General features: G+C 36.2%; 1 protein-coding gene across 4 annotated transcripts in view; it reads right to left on the bottom strand.

The window, feature by feature from the left end:
* The window catches only part of adam19b (ADAM metallopeptidase domain 19b), a 248,503-nt gene that overhangs the window by 210,455 nt on the left and 21,580 nt on the right, over positions 1 to 16,468 (bottom strand). For all 4 annotated transcript variants that reach the window (XR_012390178.1, XM_694823.10, XM_068213295.1 and 1 more), the window contains 4 exons: positions 12,447 to 12,525; positions 10,853 to 10,929; positions 3,730 to 3,934; positions 403 to 468 (listed from right to left, as the gene is read on the bottom strand). Coding sequence is in view for 3 of the 4 variants with exons in the window: in XM_694823.10 (XP_699915.6) it covers positions 403 to 468; positions 3,730 to 3,934; positions 10,853 to 10,929; positions 12,447 to 12,525 (427 nt within the window). In the remaining variant the exon portion in view is untranslated. The remainder of the gene's footprint in view (positions 1 to 402; positions 469 to 3,729; positions 3,935 to 10,852; positions 10,930 to 12,446; positions 12,526 to 16,468) is intronic.

Genomic DNA, 16,468 nt, shown 5'->3' with positions numbered 1-16,468 from the left:
TTAAACATCATTTGGTAAATATAAAAAAATAATAATAAAAATTTAAAGTGGGGCTAATAATTCTGACTTCAACTGCATGTGTTTTTAACATATTGCAATGTGGTATAACTAAATAACTAAACTGTATTTTTATATTATATATATTTTTTTTTCATAAGTTGTGTGTTGTGAAAATTTAAAAAAAAAAAAAAAAAAAAAAGCTATTAAAATCATAAGGAACACTCTAAATAATGTTTGTTGTATTGTCTGCAATGAAATACAAGTCAAAGTAAATTTAAAAATCACTTCTTCCTTTTGTATTTGTGTTTTCCATACTGTCTCAACTTTTTCTGATTTGGGGTTGTAGTTTTATGCTGTCTGCTGATGTAAATCAACATTCAGGTAAATAAAATGAGATTTTACCTCAGCATGGTCAGCCACCACCATCAGCTCCACGTATTTCATGCTACTGCTGACGTCTCTTCTCTCCTGCAGGAAGAGATGAACGAGATATGGATGAGTATGGCTTAATTGGATATGCAAGAGAAGAAGTGCTGAGTCACCGCTTTTAAATCTGCCTTTATGAATTGAAAAGCTGTGAGACGCCACTAATTGGGTATGAGGGATATCCTGTGTCTTTGGTGTGGGACAGACACTCTATTCATGTTTGCCAATGTGAAGCACAATGAATCCTTGGTTTAGTAGCACTTCAGTCAGCCCTTCATATTTATTTAAATAACAAGTTATGTTATCATGGTACTTTCCATAAATGGAACATGAAACAAAATACAACCAGGATTTTTTCCCCCTTAAGTTCAGAACATGTTCACTTACATCCTACATTAATTCATTCATTTTCGTGTCGGCTTAGTTCCTTTATTAATCCGGGGTCGCCACAGCGGAATGAACCGCCAACTTATTAAGCAAGTTTTTACGCAGCGGATGCCCTTCCAGCCGCAACCCATCTCTGGGAAACACCCACACACACATTCATACACACACTCATACACTATGGACAATTTAGCCTACCCAATTCACCTGTACCGCATGTCTTTGGACTGTGGGGGAAACCGGAGCACCCGGAGGAACCCCACACGAAGGCAGGGAGAACATGCAAACTCCACACAGAAACGCCAAAGGAGCCGAGGTTCGAACCAGCGACCTTCTTGCTGTGAGGCAACAGCACTACCTACTGCGCCACTGCCTCGCCCACTACATTTATTCTTTTATATAATTAATATATTCAATTACGGTATATTGAATTATTTTCAATTAAATAAGGCTTTACAACCAATATGTGGTTCTAAATACAGATTTCTGGCAGATTTCTAGCTATAACAATTAAATAAATATTCAAGAATTAAAAAATTATCTGGACAACATTTATTATGATAAGCTACATATGTTTTTAAGTTATAAATATAGGCCTGCTGAGCAATTCCAGTGTTATGGATGTGACATTTGCTGTAAAATCTCAAAACATAAATACACAGAGAAAGTATTTGTTAACTTTATATTGAAACATCTGGTTATACTTTCCAAAACTACTAAATGCAGAGTTATGAAATCAGAGAAATATCAATCTGTAACCATTTTTTTATAATTTAAAAGAGGGGAAAAAAACGTTAGCGAGTTTGCAGTACAACATATTGTAGAAATTCTGTGAATTAAACTGCACAACCCAAAAGAAACGATGCTAATCAAAAGGATAAGAGTTGCTCTCTATAGAACAAAAATGACTGATTTGATTTTCTTTGACATTTTTGCATTTATGAGGAACAGGCTCTGGTATGGATGTGACATCTCTCTGTTATAAATGTGACAGATGTGAAATTGGCACTTGTGGGACTTTGGTAAATCAAGTACAATTGTTTGAAAACACTGACAGAGACATTTTTGAATATGTTTACAGTACTGTAAAATGCAAGGCTACACAAAAAGCATAGAAGCTATTTCAATATTTAATATATAATAGCGCTATCTCACTATTTTGGTGAAAACTTGGGATGGTTGACATTTACATGGAACCACTCTACTGTACTTCAAATACATCTTCAGTAAATGCAAATGGAATATATGTATATATATATATGTATATATATATATATATCGTAAAAAATATAGCTTAAAGAGGCTAAACCTTTTGTCCTAAAAATGTTTTTTTTTATTAAAAACTGCTTTTATTCTAAGTGAAATAAAACAAATAAGACTCTCCAGAAGAAAAAATATTATCAGACATACTGTGAAAATTTCCTTGTTAAACATCTTTTGGGGGCAAAATCAAAGGGGGGCTAATAATTCTGACTTTAACTGTGTGTGTGTTTGTGTGAGTGTGTGTGTGTGTGTGTATATATATATATATATATATATATATATATATATATATATATATATATATATATATATATATATATATATATATATATAGTCCAATAAATTTAAATAAATCATGAATCATATTTAATTTAGACACATTTTTTTTAGTTTAACATTAAAAATATACATATTTTTAGGAACCCTATTTAAAATAAAATTACAATTATTCTTGTAAAAATTAAAACATTGCACAATTGTGTAATTAAACAAAAAAAAAACTATTTTTAAAAACATTTTTTGTAAATAATAATAATAATAATAATAATAATTGTTGTTGTTATTATTATTACTATTATAAGCAAACTCATTCAATGTAGTACATTTTTTATAATAAAAGTCATAACAAAACAACAACAATATTAATAATAATAAATGTTATAATTATAAACATTATAAGCAAACTCATTCAACAGCTATCGCATGAATTCTGCGATGAAGTCTATATTATTGCAGTATATAAAGTCATCTAAAATGTTTATATTTAGCTTTAAATTGTTTAATATAGATTGTTACAAAAGGTGGGATAGGTCAAAATCACCATTTTAAAAGCTATACAGACATTTATTTAATGCTTCTATGACTTGTCTTATGCTAGGCTAACTTTCTGTTACATATTAGTAAAACAAAATGTGACTTTAAAATTTTAAAATAATTCATGGCAAGTGCTGATAAAAAGATTTTGACTATGAAGTAACCCTAAAGTCAGTCAATAAACATTTCACTATCTCTAGATTGGATTTGGCTGCAATCCCATGATCACTGACATTGTCTTATTATATTACTCTACTTTGTCTATATAGTCATGAACACACTTGTTTGTAGAGCAAGTAGTTTGACCATTTACTGACATTTATTATTCCTAGTCATTTTTCCCAAAGACAAATTCACTGGAAGTTCTACAACAATCGCAAAAATAAACACACTTCTGCATCAGAGAATAAGGTCAATGGAGATATAATATAGTTACTGTACAACACAAACCTGATTTACATTAACAAACAAGAACTCCTGTTCTGTGATTGAAGCATCCTCGTTTATAGTTGTGATTCCAGTGGTTATGAATTACATAGCTCAAAAAGTAAGTTCAAAATACTATCAAAAAATCTAGTTTAAAAAAAATCTAGCATCTAAGTATTGCACTTGCTGCTTCCTGAGTTCAGAGAGTTTCTTTGCAAATCCTGTCCTGTTGATATACACGTTACTGAAGCAGGCCTGTCAATCAATATCGTTTGCTGAAATATGCAAATTGCAGAAAATATTTTTGAATATGAAGCAACCCGAAGTCAATCAATAAGCATTTCCAAAATAAAAGTACTGGATCCAGGACTATCTCTACTTCTAGATTTAAAAAGGGTTGCAATCTCATGATCTCACCCTGTTGGTCCGTTGAGGCTTTGCCATGACATCAATCAGCTCCTGAAGGCTTTCGGTGTGATGCCCGTCTCCATGGTGATGCCCGCAAGTGCCCGCCGGCAGCTTCAGCCTCCGAGAGTTGAACACAGCATGTCCCTGAGAGTGTGTTTGGTTAGCTAGTGGTTGGATCATGTAGCTCACGCTGTTATTGACGGTTATCAAGCCCCTGGGGATTGAAAAGACAACAAGTCTATCATCAAAAGCTCGGTTTACTTTAAGATGATAAAGCAGAAAATCAGAGGTCACAGACGTTTAAAACAAGCCGACAGGATGGAAAGCTCTCAGCTGGGTTTTGCACGGGAAGCTTAAAACGATCTTTATGCCGGATGGGAGGGTGAAGAAAGAAGGGAATCAAACCAATTTGATAGCCAACTTGTGTTATGCTGAACTGTTTTTTTTTTTAAGCAAAAACAGATTTCCTTGCTTCCTGATATCACAGTATTCCCCAAAACACACACACACAACGCTTCACAGATGTGCATCGACACCCAGATATCAACGAAAATGCTTCCACTACTGAAATGCAAAATAAAATATAGACAATATTGAGATGAAGAAACTAATATACAGTTACACTGTAAAGAAGATCTGTGCATTAACAGTTTTCATATTAGGAGATTCAGTGTTTGTTTATTTACGTTTGAGACTTGTATTATGGGATGTTGATCTCTGCTCTGTCGACTTTTGATGTTAAAAATTCAACTCTACAGTTCACCAAAGTGAACATGACATTTTAGAAGTTTGCAATAATATAATGTATAATATGTAGAGAAATAATAACAGACAAAGTACTGGCAGCTTAATTTAAAGTTTTTGTAGCTTAATACACAACAACAACCCAGACATTATCTCACTTTAAACTATTGAAAATGTCAATGAAAGCCACTTTTTGAACTTTTCAAGGTCAAACGTTGTTGGAAAAAGAACAAGGATCCATGACAGGGTATTTGCAGAAACCCTAAAGGTAATTTCAATAGCTTTTTAAGACTTTTTAAAGACCTTCTCATATTTGTTTTGAAGACCTCATCGCCACTTTAAGTTCTAATCATTATCAAACCTTTAACTCAATAAACAGCTGTTAATAAACAGTTGTAGCTAAATAAATCAATGGAGCACAACCATGCAACAGAACTCAGATATAAGCTCGGAAGAAACTAAGCTTGAAAGAATAAATCACGCGGTTGTTTTCAGCGACTTTTCAGCCACTGTTTAAACTCAACTTTCTCCAACCAGGATACGCAAGCTTACATTTTCTTACATTTTTATGTAATAGGCGTCACATCACCTTCACGGCCCGAACCACTTGCGTTCCAAAATGTTTTACCATTTTTAGATATTTAAACTCAAAACAAGATAAAAACTTTAAGTATAAAATGCATCTTTTGCAGTAAAATGACTATAAAACATAAATTAATTAATTAATTAATTAAAGCTGCTGTTAAAGTCCCGGATGACTTGAAATGAGCAGCTTTATTCGATGTGTTAATGTTATTACACTGGAACTTACAGGGATTTAGGGCGGGACACATCAATTGGCTCCTCCTCTTTTTTAAAAAACAAAACAACCAATCAAGTTTTGTTTATGTTTCAAATATAATAATGTAATTAAAATGTTTAAACCCCATTGGCAGAAGTAAGAGAATAAATATTTTCTGGGTGTGTTTTATTGTTTTATTAATAATCAAAATGACACCGCATGCCGCATCCCAAATAAAAGAGCATGATTACATTTGCACACAGTGGATTCTGAAAGCCTGGCTTTTAAAATATTTCCAAAGTCTGATATGAATCATTACATGCAGTCGTGGATTTAGCCAGAGCTAATTTTAATTTTGGGGTGAACTACCCCTTAAAATTTCTTTAAAAGTCACCTAAATGCTTGCTTCTCTATTGAAACATCTGCAAAAAACAAACAGTGGACAAAAAAGAAAAACGTTTCCATGTTGTTCATTTGCTGGATTCTTTCACCGCAGCTGTGAAAATCATCTGGAAGAGCACGTGTATGCTCTACAGTTTCCCTCTTCTCCAATCAAACCCAATCCACTCAAGCTGTGCTGTATTAAATATGTCCATCGATCTTTTTGGACGTCCGTCAATGCGTGTCTGTTCACTCAGGAAACTGAGACTCTGAAGGAGTGCGAGTGCTCAACGGGACTCTATACATCTACCCTCAGCCCACTCAGAAACCCAGAGACCCGGCACCGCTGCTGCTCTAGTGAACTCTCTGAACTCACTTCCTGGGGTAATAAACTGTAGGTTTTGTGCAATGAGGACACATTAGTTTCATGCAAAAATCAAGTTTTAAATGTAATTTTAGGAAAATTGAACAGAAATGTAAACAGTTAACAGTCCCAAACCAGCAACTAGCAGGGAAACAATAACCCATTCTAAAACAATCCTCCAAAATACCCCTATCTTACAAGTTAAGATCTTAAAAACAAGTCTTTTCAAAAAGGAGTGACTTCTATTGTAGTTTTAAATAGTATAATTTATAGAGAAATATACAGAGAAATAAGTCTGTGAAATAACAGAAAATGTATTTTCGGTATCGTTTTTGTATCGTAATTTACAACACCAACCTATTATGTTGTGTTAAATGTTAATAAACATGCCCGTAGCCAGGGGGGGTTCGAGTGGTTCGAACGAACCACCTCCCACGGCAAAAAAGGTCCAGAATTTGTCCATTTAATTATTTTATGTAATTTAATATTATATAATAAATTTATTATATAATTAATATAATATATTTATATTCAGTATGTACTGTAATAAAGTGTCATTTTAAATAACTGGCCAGTAATTTGAATCCCTCGAAGCCACAATAATGTGATGCAAGTCACATGACATAACCCACTGAGTGGTAATATTTGAATCTTTGATGCGACATGAATACTGAGTAACGGTGTTGGTCGAAAAGAGCAAGGCAGAAAAGGCAGGCAGCGGCGTCATTATCGCAAAATATTGAACATATGTTCAAAAAGACTGCCAACAAGGGTAACCTTAAGGCAAAAGTTACTAACTTCCTAACAGATGAAAATCTATCCATAGGCTAGCTGGCCGCATAAGCCGGGACGTCCTGTATGTTTATTGACTTTTACGTTTATTTCCTTTCCCTATTTTTGACATTATTTTTTTAATAACTGTCCGATGAAGGCTTTAATGGCAAGCGGAGTCCTCAGCCATCAGGTGTCACTTCACAGCAAAAGGCCCTAATCCCGTCACGTCTGACCTGCGCCTGAAACACTTGTAGGTGCGCTTTTACAGCCAAAATTCTATTAAAACATTTACTATAAGCATAAAACGTGTTCTAACGTTTCAGGCCTGTAGCCAGGGGGGTTCGGGTGGTTCGAAAGACCCACCCCTCACTGACAAAGGTCCAGAATTTGTCCCATATATGAGCTCATTTGTCCTATTTTCGTCCTTTTTTAACTGCTATGCCATCATAAATAATGAAAATAATCCATTGAATAAGGCTTTATGTTTTTTTAACCAAAGAGGCTAGAATAAAATCTGAAGAATGAATTAATATTGTATTATTATTATTATTATTATTGTTATTATTATTATGTTTTTTTTTTTAATTATTGAAATGTCCACATTGTGACTGAGGCAGTTGGATGTGCTGGCTAGTTTGTTTTTTGTCTAATAAATTATAGTAGACAGTTTTTTTTTACTTTAGGACTTTAACAGATTGCTATTTTCTCCTAATGATATATAATGTAATTTTTTTATTATTAATCTTGTTTAATAAAATTTTATTGAAATTTTAAGAAAATATTTTAGATAATATTTTAGATTTTTTACATCAAAAAGTGTGGTTATGATAAAATCTGACTAGCTAATCCAGCAAAAAAAGTCACTAAAATGCAGTATTTAAATCTTATAGTTAAATAAAAACTGAGGCGTTTAACTGCAAAAAGGTCCACTTTTTGAGAAGAAAAGAACCACTCCTTACACCAGGCTGGCTACGGGCCTGTAAAAGTCACTTTTTTAAACTTTTCAAGGTTAAAAGGTGCAACAATGCAATTCAAAAGCATAAAAAATAAAAACATGAATAACAAAATATGAAAAACTGCTCATTTTTACATATATTTTTTTACAGTGTATGTATGATATATACATGAAAATGTGAATATTAACTGTCTATGAATTGAGAAAGTTGTTACCTTCTATCGAATAAAAATCTTGCTTAAAAGTCTAAGGGCCATATCAAACACCTGGCGCAATGTGGCGGAAGGCGCGACGCAATTGTTATTTGCTAGTTTCAGCTTGGCGCAAGAGTCGTTTTGACGTTTTATACATTGGGTTTCCTTTTTCTGTTGAACACAAAACAGCATATTAAGATAAATGTTAGCAACCTGTAACCCTTCCCCTCCATTGTGTGTCATGACTGTGCATGAACACCAGATGCCACTGTAGTTCGCCTGCAACTCCCTGCGAACTACAGTGGCGAAAGAACTACATATCCACACATTCCTTCGTGCATACACCCGGTCTTCCATTTAAACTGATTGCAATCACAGCTGTCTCTGTTTCCCCGTTGATTACCTGGCCAATATATTCAACCATTCCACCTCTGTTTGTTAGTTTGTCGTTCGTTGTTGTTGTTATGTTTGTTCCCGATTCCAGTCTGTATCCTGTTATTCTTGTTAAAGTCTACTTCGAGTTTTATCTGTTTGAGTTCCTTGTTTGTTTGTTTACTTTGTTACTTTGATTTTGGGATTTTTGTCACTGCACAATACATTAATTAAACTGCACTTGGATTCTACAACCTGTTTTTGTTCCTGTCTTGATCACCCTACCATGACAGAGTCATGTTCACCAGCAATAAAACCACCAGAGGTCGCTGGTAAACACTCACATCCACATGAACTACAAATCTGCTGATAAATGGACTACAAGAACCAGTCATGCTCCACACACACAACCGGTTCCAGATCCTGACTGATTGCATACACACAGCTGATGCTGCTCATGTACTGATTACACACACATATATAGAGCTCACTTTGAATCCCTCATTGCTGAGTCTTGTTAGCTGTAAAGTGACATTACAACGCATTATCCTTGTCTTGTTTTCCTGTGTTTAGACCTTAGCCTTGTTAGCCGTTTGTCCTAGTCTGCCGCCTGCCTTACGACCTCTCACCTGTTATTTGACTATGATTCTGGACTGCCTCTATAAATCTGCTTGCACCTGTGTTGACCATTGCTTGCCTGACTTTGAATAAACCTGCACATGGATCCTACTTGAGTTGTTTGTGTCACTCCCCGCGTTACATTAATAGTAGAAAAAACAAATACTATGGAAGTCAATGGTTCCAGATTTCCAGCGTTTAAAAATTAAAGTTTTAAAGTCTTTTGTGTTCAATAAACAAAAGAAACTCAAATAGCTTTGTGACAACAAGTGAATGATTATCACGAAATGTTTATTTTTGTGTGAGTTATCACTTTAAAATTAAATTTTTTAGTGAACAACATTTAGATATAACAAGAAAATAAAAGCTGATAAATCAAAGTATGCTAGTAGAAGTTTTTTTTTTTATTAGAATATGCAAAAAGGCACATAAATTGGGATCATACAAATACAAAGGAACATCAAAAAAAAAAAAAAAAAACTAAAACAAAAAAAACATAGTCAGGTACAGGTAGGTGTGTGTGTGTGTGTGTGTGTGAGTGTACGTGTTTTTGTGACATATCAGGACACAAATCTGTATAATTACATGGGTATGATACAGGTATTACAAAAATTAGGTGAAATATGGGGACATTGGTGACGTCCTCATTTCTCAAAATGCTTATAAACTCCACAGAATGAGTTTAATCAAAGAGTAAAGCTGCACACGGACTCCTGTGATGGTTGGGTTTAGGGGTGGGGTGGGGTGGGCAATATAATATACAGTTTGGACTGTATAAAATGAATGGAAGTCTATGTAATGTACCCGCTTTTTACTAAAACAAACGTGTGTGTGTGTGTGTGTGTGTGTGTGTGTGTGTGTGTGTGTGTGTGTGTGTGTGTGTGTGCGTGCGCGCATGTAAAGGTAACTTGGTGGACAGGTCAGAGTACATACATAAGGGACAATAACAGTCAATAAATGAGTATAAGTATCACACATATAAGTAAAACAGATAGAAAGAAACCTGTCAGTGGTAACTGGTAACAACAATGCTTAGTAATGTATGATAGTAATAATGACAGTAAAAAGAAAGAAAGGACAGCAGTAATAATAACTGACAATAATAAAAAACCACAAGTACCACACCAACTACTTGAAGTAGAAGTTTTAAATGACAGGTGATTTAGCAGCCAAAGTGACTATTGAGTCAAAAACTTAAGGATACTGATTACAAACATTTTGAATGAAATGCCTATTAGTGATGGGTCGTTCATGAACGATTCGTTCTTTTTGAACGAATCTTCAATATGACTCAGGAACTATGAGTCCTCTCAGGGAGTGATTCGTTCATCCGCGCGTGCGCACATTTGTGCAGGTAGTATCGTTCATTTCAGGTCTTCATCACATTGGTAGAAGCCAATCATACACGTTTAGAGCCGTAAAAAGTTTATCAAGGGCCAATCATATGCGTTTAGAGCCGGAAAAAGAATTGAACCGTTCATCTCTCGAGTCCTCGGGTTTGAGTCATTCTGTCACATGATGAACGAACAATCATGGCTCCTATCGGCTTAGACTGTGCATTGATTAAGATTATATGTGACTGTCAGAGTAACGTGAATGAACCCCTGACATTTGAAGACATGAAGAGCTGAGCTGAGCAAAGAGACAACAATATCTTTATAGACAAAAGAGCAGGTAAACATTGAATTATTATTTTCTCCTTGTTATATTCTATTTATGACTTATTTGTCGTGTGATCAACCTTTTGGGCTAGTTGTAGATGTGTTTGGAAGCAATTCATAACATTTTAATAATATTTTGGCAAATTGAACCGAATGAACGAAATGACTCGAAAAAAAGATTCGTTCTTGATGAACGAGACTCAAAGATCCGAGTCAGTAAAATGATCCGAACTTCTCATCATTAATGTCTATTGAACATATTTGTATGAGATCTGCTCTGGTTCTTACCTGAGTCCAGCACAGGTGCTAATGACCACACTCGACCCCTCTGCCTCTTTGACTGACCCATGATAATAGCAGTGATCCTGAAAACGAGACAAATCACGAGTGAGCCGACTGCGAGGTGTTTGTTTACTCCCGAGAACACGTGCGTGATGCCTACTTTAGTGAACACAACCTGCATATGCTGTGAATAACAGGTATTGAAGTTGTAAATAACGTTCAGTTTGTTGCACAGAGCGATCATTTGAGGGCCGTGCGGGAGGTTTGATTTGCATGTGTGTGTTTTTTCCCACAGTGACAGCAGCCATGATCTGCACTCGGAAGTGAAAGTAAAACCGGTGCGCACATCATTTAAATAATCATATTGCATTTTAGAGTTATGATTAAGACAAGCATTTGATATGTTTTTTTCTTTCATAGCGAACACAAAGTGTTGTACATGAAAATAAATGTTTACTGTGTCAGTATAACAACCCAAGCCTATATATATAATGTTAAATATAATGCAAGAAGGAATCTGATAATGACAAAATTCTAATTTTACCAGTGAAAACAAATGGTCTAATAATGTTGTCCATAACAGATGACAAGCACATATTATTAAAGATAATAAATCAACTTTAAATTATGAATAGTTGTATTCTGATGTTCTCATTTTACTGTGAATTAACAAACAGGACAGATTTAAAGTCTGTTCAAGTTCACCATAATGACTGTCAAAAATTTTGCATTTTAAGTAACAGCAGACCTATACATAGGCCTAATATTATTAGTGTTGTTTAACCATATGTTTAAGAATTAACAATAATAATAGGATAATCATATTAATCTTTACTTTATATTTACAGAATCGTGAGAAAATCGTGATCTTGATGTTAAGCAAAAAAAATGGTGATACACATTTTATTAGACAAACAAAAAGTGTTTTTACAGTGTGCCCTTATGGGGCATTCACACTGGATGTTCGCTTTAATCTCGCGTAAAAAAAACTCGCTTTATTTACGTGTGAATTTCAATTCATTCACACGTGAAATTCACTAAATTCGAACGGGAAATCCACTTCATCCGCTTCATTCGCATGTGAAATTCACTTCATTCGAACTGAAATTTCACTTACAATTCCTTTTATTTGCACATGAAATGTGCTTCATTTGCCCGTGAAAAAATTGCTTGAAAACTTAGCGTGAAATTCGATTAATTCGATTAAAATTTACTTCATTCGCGTAAAAAATTCACTTCATTCATTCTCTTCAAAAAATTTGCTTTGAATTTTCTTCATTCACATGGGAAATTTGCTTCATTCATTCACTTCATTTGTGTGTGAAATTGCTTCATTTGCACGTGAAATTTGTTTCATTCGGGTGGGAAATTCACTTGAAATTTGTGGCTTGAATTTGCTTAAAATTTGCATGTAAAATTCGCTTCATTTGCATGAGAAATTTATTTCATTCGTGCGTGATCTTCGATTCATTCGTGCATGAAATTCGTGAAAATTGAACTATCCCTTTAAAGTGAACATAATATCTAAAGGGGATCAAGACTACGTTGACAAAATGAACTGTTCAAGTTTTATAAAGAAGTGAACACTTCCAGCACTTACCCTGATGGAAGGTCTGGAAAACTGCCGATTTCCATTTGTATCGTACCATATTTCTTGATATTCCGAGGAGAACAGCTCCCTATGAAAAACACAGACACGCACACACAATGACGAAATGACCCAGCTATATGTTTAATCAGAGCACAGCTGGTACATAACCAGACAACTTCCATCACTTGCATGAAGGAAAAACATAAACATTTCCCAACTTCTTTCCATTCCTTCTCTGGAGTCGCACATGAATCAAGATTTGATTCCTATCAGATGTAGTTTGTTGGAGAGAAGGAACTGAGAAGCTTTACGGGTTGAGAATTTCACAGAAACACAGAAAATGGCTGACAGTGTGAAGTCTCTTTCCTTTAATGGCATTGAGCTCATTAAATATTCATCTGAAGTGGAAGATTGCTTTGAAACCGGAGATACCGTTAATGTGAGCACAGTTTGAGAACAGTCTGTTTATGCTACTTGGACAGTTTGCTCCTCTTTCTGCTTAAAGACTAAAACAAAAATCACTAAGCGCTAAATGGGCCCAATCATACACCCGGCGCAGTGTCTCGAAAGGCGCGGCGCAATAGTCTTTTGGTAGTTTCACCTTGGCGCAAGAGTCGTTTTGAGGCGTTGCGCTACGCTGTTTAAGGCCGTACTCACACTAGGTACAGTTGCCTCGAACCGGGCCAAAGCACGCTTGTCCCCCCTCCGGTCTCCCCCGACGGCACGCTTACGTCATTGCTGCTGCTCTTTTCAGTGAGAAGCACTCTCTATGACAAGCCTTTTTAGCATTTAAATCTTTGTTCTGACTCCATAAATATATTTAGAGATATCTCTAATTATATTTTGACTAGTCATAATTATAATTCCACTACTCAGAATGACAATTAGAGATATCTGCAATTACAATTGTACTAGTACAAAATCAGATTGGAGATATCTGCAAATATATTATGACTAGTCATATTCCTTCATTGACTTCCATTGAAAAATATTTGCAGAAATCTCTAAATGAATTTTGACTAGTAACAATTGTAATTAGAGATATCTCTAACTGAGTTTTTACTAGTCATAATACATTTGGAGATGTCTTTAACTCGTCATATTTAGAGATATTTACAAATATATTTGAAGATATCTCTAATTAATTTACTAATAGTCAAATTACAGTTGTAGATATCTTAAAATGGATTTTTGACTAGTCAAAATTCATTTGGAGATATCTCTAATTACAATTGTGACTAGTCAAAACTTATTTAGAGATATCTGCAAATATTTTTCAATGGAAGTCAATGGAGGAATAGAACTTGTCAGTCATAATATATTTGCAGATATCTCCAATCTGACTAGTCGAATTATAATTATGACAAGTCAAAATATAATTAGAGATATCTCTAAATATATTTATGGATAGTCTGAACAAGGTTTAAATGCTAAAACGGCTTGCCATACGCTCTCACCCAGTAGCACAGTGGAGATTTCTCTAGTTATATCCTTTCAGTCGTTTGTTATGCAGTGACATGCAGTCAAATATTTCGCCAAACAGTCCTTAGCGATGCGGTGACACGCAGTCAGATATTTTACCGGACAGATCCGCCACTTTTGGCGCTCATAAACAATCATAAAGCTCTCGTCCTGCAGGAATGAGGAGGTCTGCTGAAGGCGCGCAGCTGACGTGCTGTGAGGAGTTTGCGTCTTTAATAAACGACGGCAGTTTGCGTTCACTGAACAGTAAGAATGATTAATAAATCCATATGAAACAACACCTTAAAAGTCACGTATCGCTTTCAGTTCGGGCTTTGGCGCGTTTTGCACTCACACACAAGCGTACCGCGCCAAAGCCCAAGTGATCCGCGCTCAGGCCCACCTCTTCCAACCGGGCCAGGGCTGGCAAAGTGAACCGTGCTTGAGCCCGATTCAGCGCACTCACACTTCTCAAACGATCCGGGAAACGGGCCTGGGCACGGTACGAATGGCATAGTGTGAGTAAGCCCTAAATAGCAAATGCATTAGCGCTCATTTGTGCGCCCATAGGCATTCTGGTCTAAAAAGAAAGGCGTTCTGAGGCGGACCGCTGGCGCGTCGCTGTTTTGAGAAACTATAATAGATTTTAGACACTGTTAATAGACTCTGGACACTGTTCATATTTCAGCCGCACCACAGAGCGTTATCTAAATAGTTTCATTTTAAATAAAATGTGAATGTGCGTGTCTGGTGTGCCAGGTCTCTGCTCTGAGCGCTACATCCGGTGTGTGACGCCCTATAGTTATAGCCTCAGTCAAAGTTAATTCAGTGTGCATGGTTATTAGTCTCAGTGTACAAGCTCGGAACTTTCAACTAGCACACAGTTTGCTGTAAAAATATGCAAAGACACAAATTATTTTGTAGTCTCTGCTTGGTCTGTGTCCGAGTCGTACATGTATGGCTGAATGCTGGTCCTCTTACTCATGTTGCTTCACTCTTGTCTGCCTGTCTCTTGCTAAAGCGGGGGAGCTCTTGGCTCCGCCCCCTTGTTAAGTTGGGCGTGAAGTCAAAACTAATTGTAATGTGAAGCAACACACCCCTAAAACAGCGACCTGTGTACACGCCCCCAAAATGACACGATTTAACACATAATAAAATATTTGAACTGTGTTTTGAACTGAACCTAAACTGGCACACAAGGCAGGCGGCAAACAAGGACAAAAGGATAAGCTAGGCTAAGGTCAAAACACTGAGAAACAAGACAAGGAAAACGCGTTGTAGTGTTACTATTACAATTAACAAGACGCGACCATGGGAGTGAGTGAGTGTGTTGCTTAAATAGTGTGCGTAATCAGTCTCTGACAATCCTCAGGTGGTGCTAGTGTAATCAGTCCAGATGAGGAAGCTGAAGTTGTAGTCCATAAACTGTAGTTTGAACGAGAGATAATGTTTTTCAGCGACCTCTGGTGGTTAGAGATTGTGACAGCTATTCACGTTTCCTGCAGAGTCTCATGTAATTTTGGGTGTTTCATCTTTAATTTTTCAACTTTAACTGCAGTTCGGCAGTTTCACTTTGACTCATGAACATTTTATTCATGCCCCCATAACAAACTGGGGTATTAGATGCGCATATAGAGTAAGGACTGGTGGAAGAGTGTTGTTTTAATGTAATTTAATACCGCACGCTGAATGAAAAAAAAAATAAATTCGTGATGTGTGTGTCTGCAGTCCTTTACTGACAGCCGTGTGTGTGGATTTTGTCGCAAAATGCAGCAAAAAGTCTTACATGATGGTAACAGTTTGATCGCAGGTGTACTTCAACAATAACCACTAATATATGCATACTCCACATGTCTTAATTCCACTTCTGTTTAGTTCAGTTATGACTTTATTCGGATTAAGGTAATCAAAAATCGCTGTGTACATAGCGAAGACTCTTAATCAGAGTATTGTCTTAATTGTATTAAAGTATCGTTGCCCTGGGAAGGCAGTGGCGCAGTAGGTAGTGCTGTTGCCTCACAGCAAGAAGGATGCTGATTCGAACCTCGGCTCAGTTGGCGTTTCTGTGTGGAGTTTGCATGTTCTCCCTGCCTTCGCGTGGGTTTCCTCCGGGTGCTCCGGTTTCCCCCACAGTCCAAAGAAATGCGGTACAGGTGAATTGGGTTGGCTAAATTGTCCGTAGTGTGTGAATGTGTGTGTGGATGTTTCCCAGAGATGGGTTGCGGCTGGAAGGGCATCCGCTGTGTAAAAACTTGCTGGATAAGTTGGCGGTTCATTCCGCTGTGGCGACCCCGGATTAATAAAGGGACTAAGGCGACAAGAAAATGAATGTATTGTTGCCCTAAACATATTCAATGTTCGACTCAACCACACCGTCAGGGTTCTGCGAACTTGGATTTGCGAAGTAGCATTTTCTGTTTGTACGTACATCTGAAGCAAGTATGCTATAGTTCACGCTTATTGACAGTGGAAGATGATTTACGGTTAGTCATGTCAGGAATCCGACCACAGACATATTGTCCTTATCCGCTTGTTAAGTGTGACGTCACGCGAAGCGGCTTCCGGGTCCA

This window comes from Danio rerio, chromosome 14 (genome assembly GCF_049306965.1).
Source record: "Danio rerio strain Tuebingen ecotype United States chromosome 14, GRCz12tu, whole genome shotgun sequence".
In the NCBI taxonomy this organism is placed as follows: Eukaryota; Metazoa; Chordata; class Actinopteri; order Cypriniformes; family Danionidae; genus Danio; species Danio rerio.
This window is presented reverse-complemented; position numbering and strand designations above follow the sequence as displayed.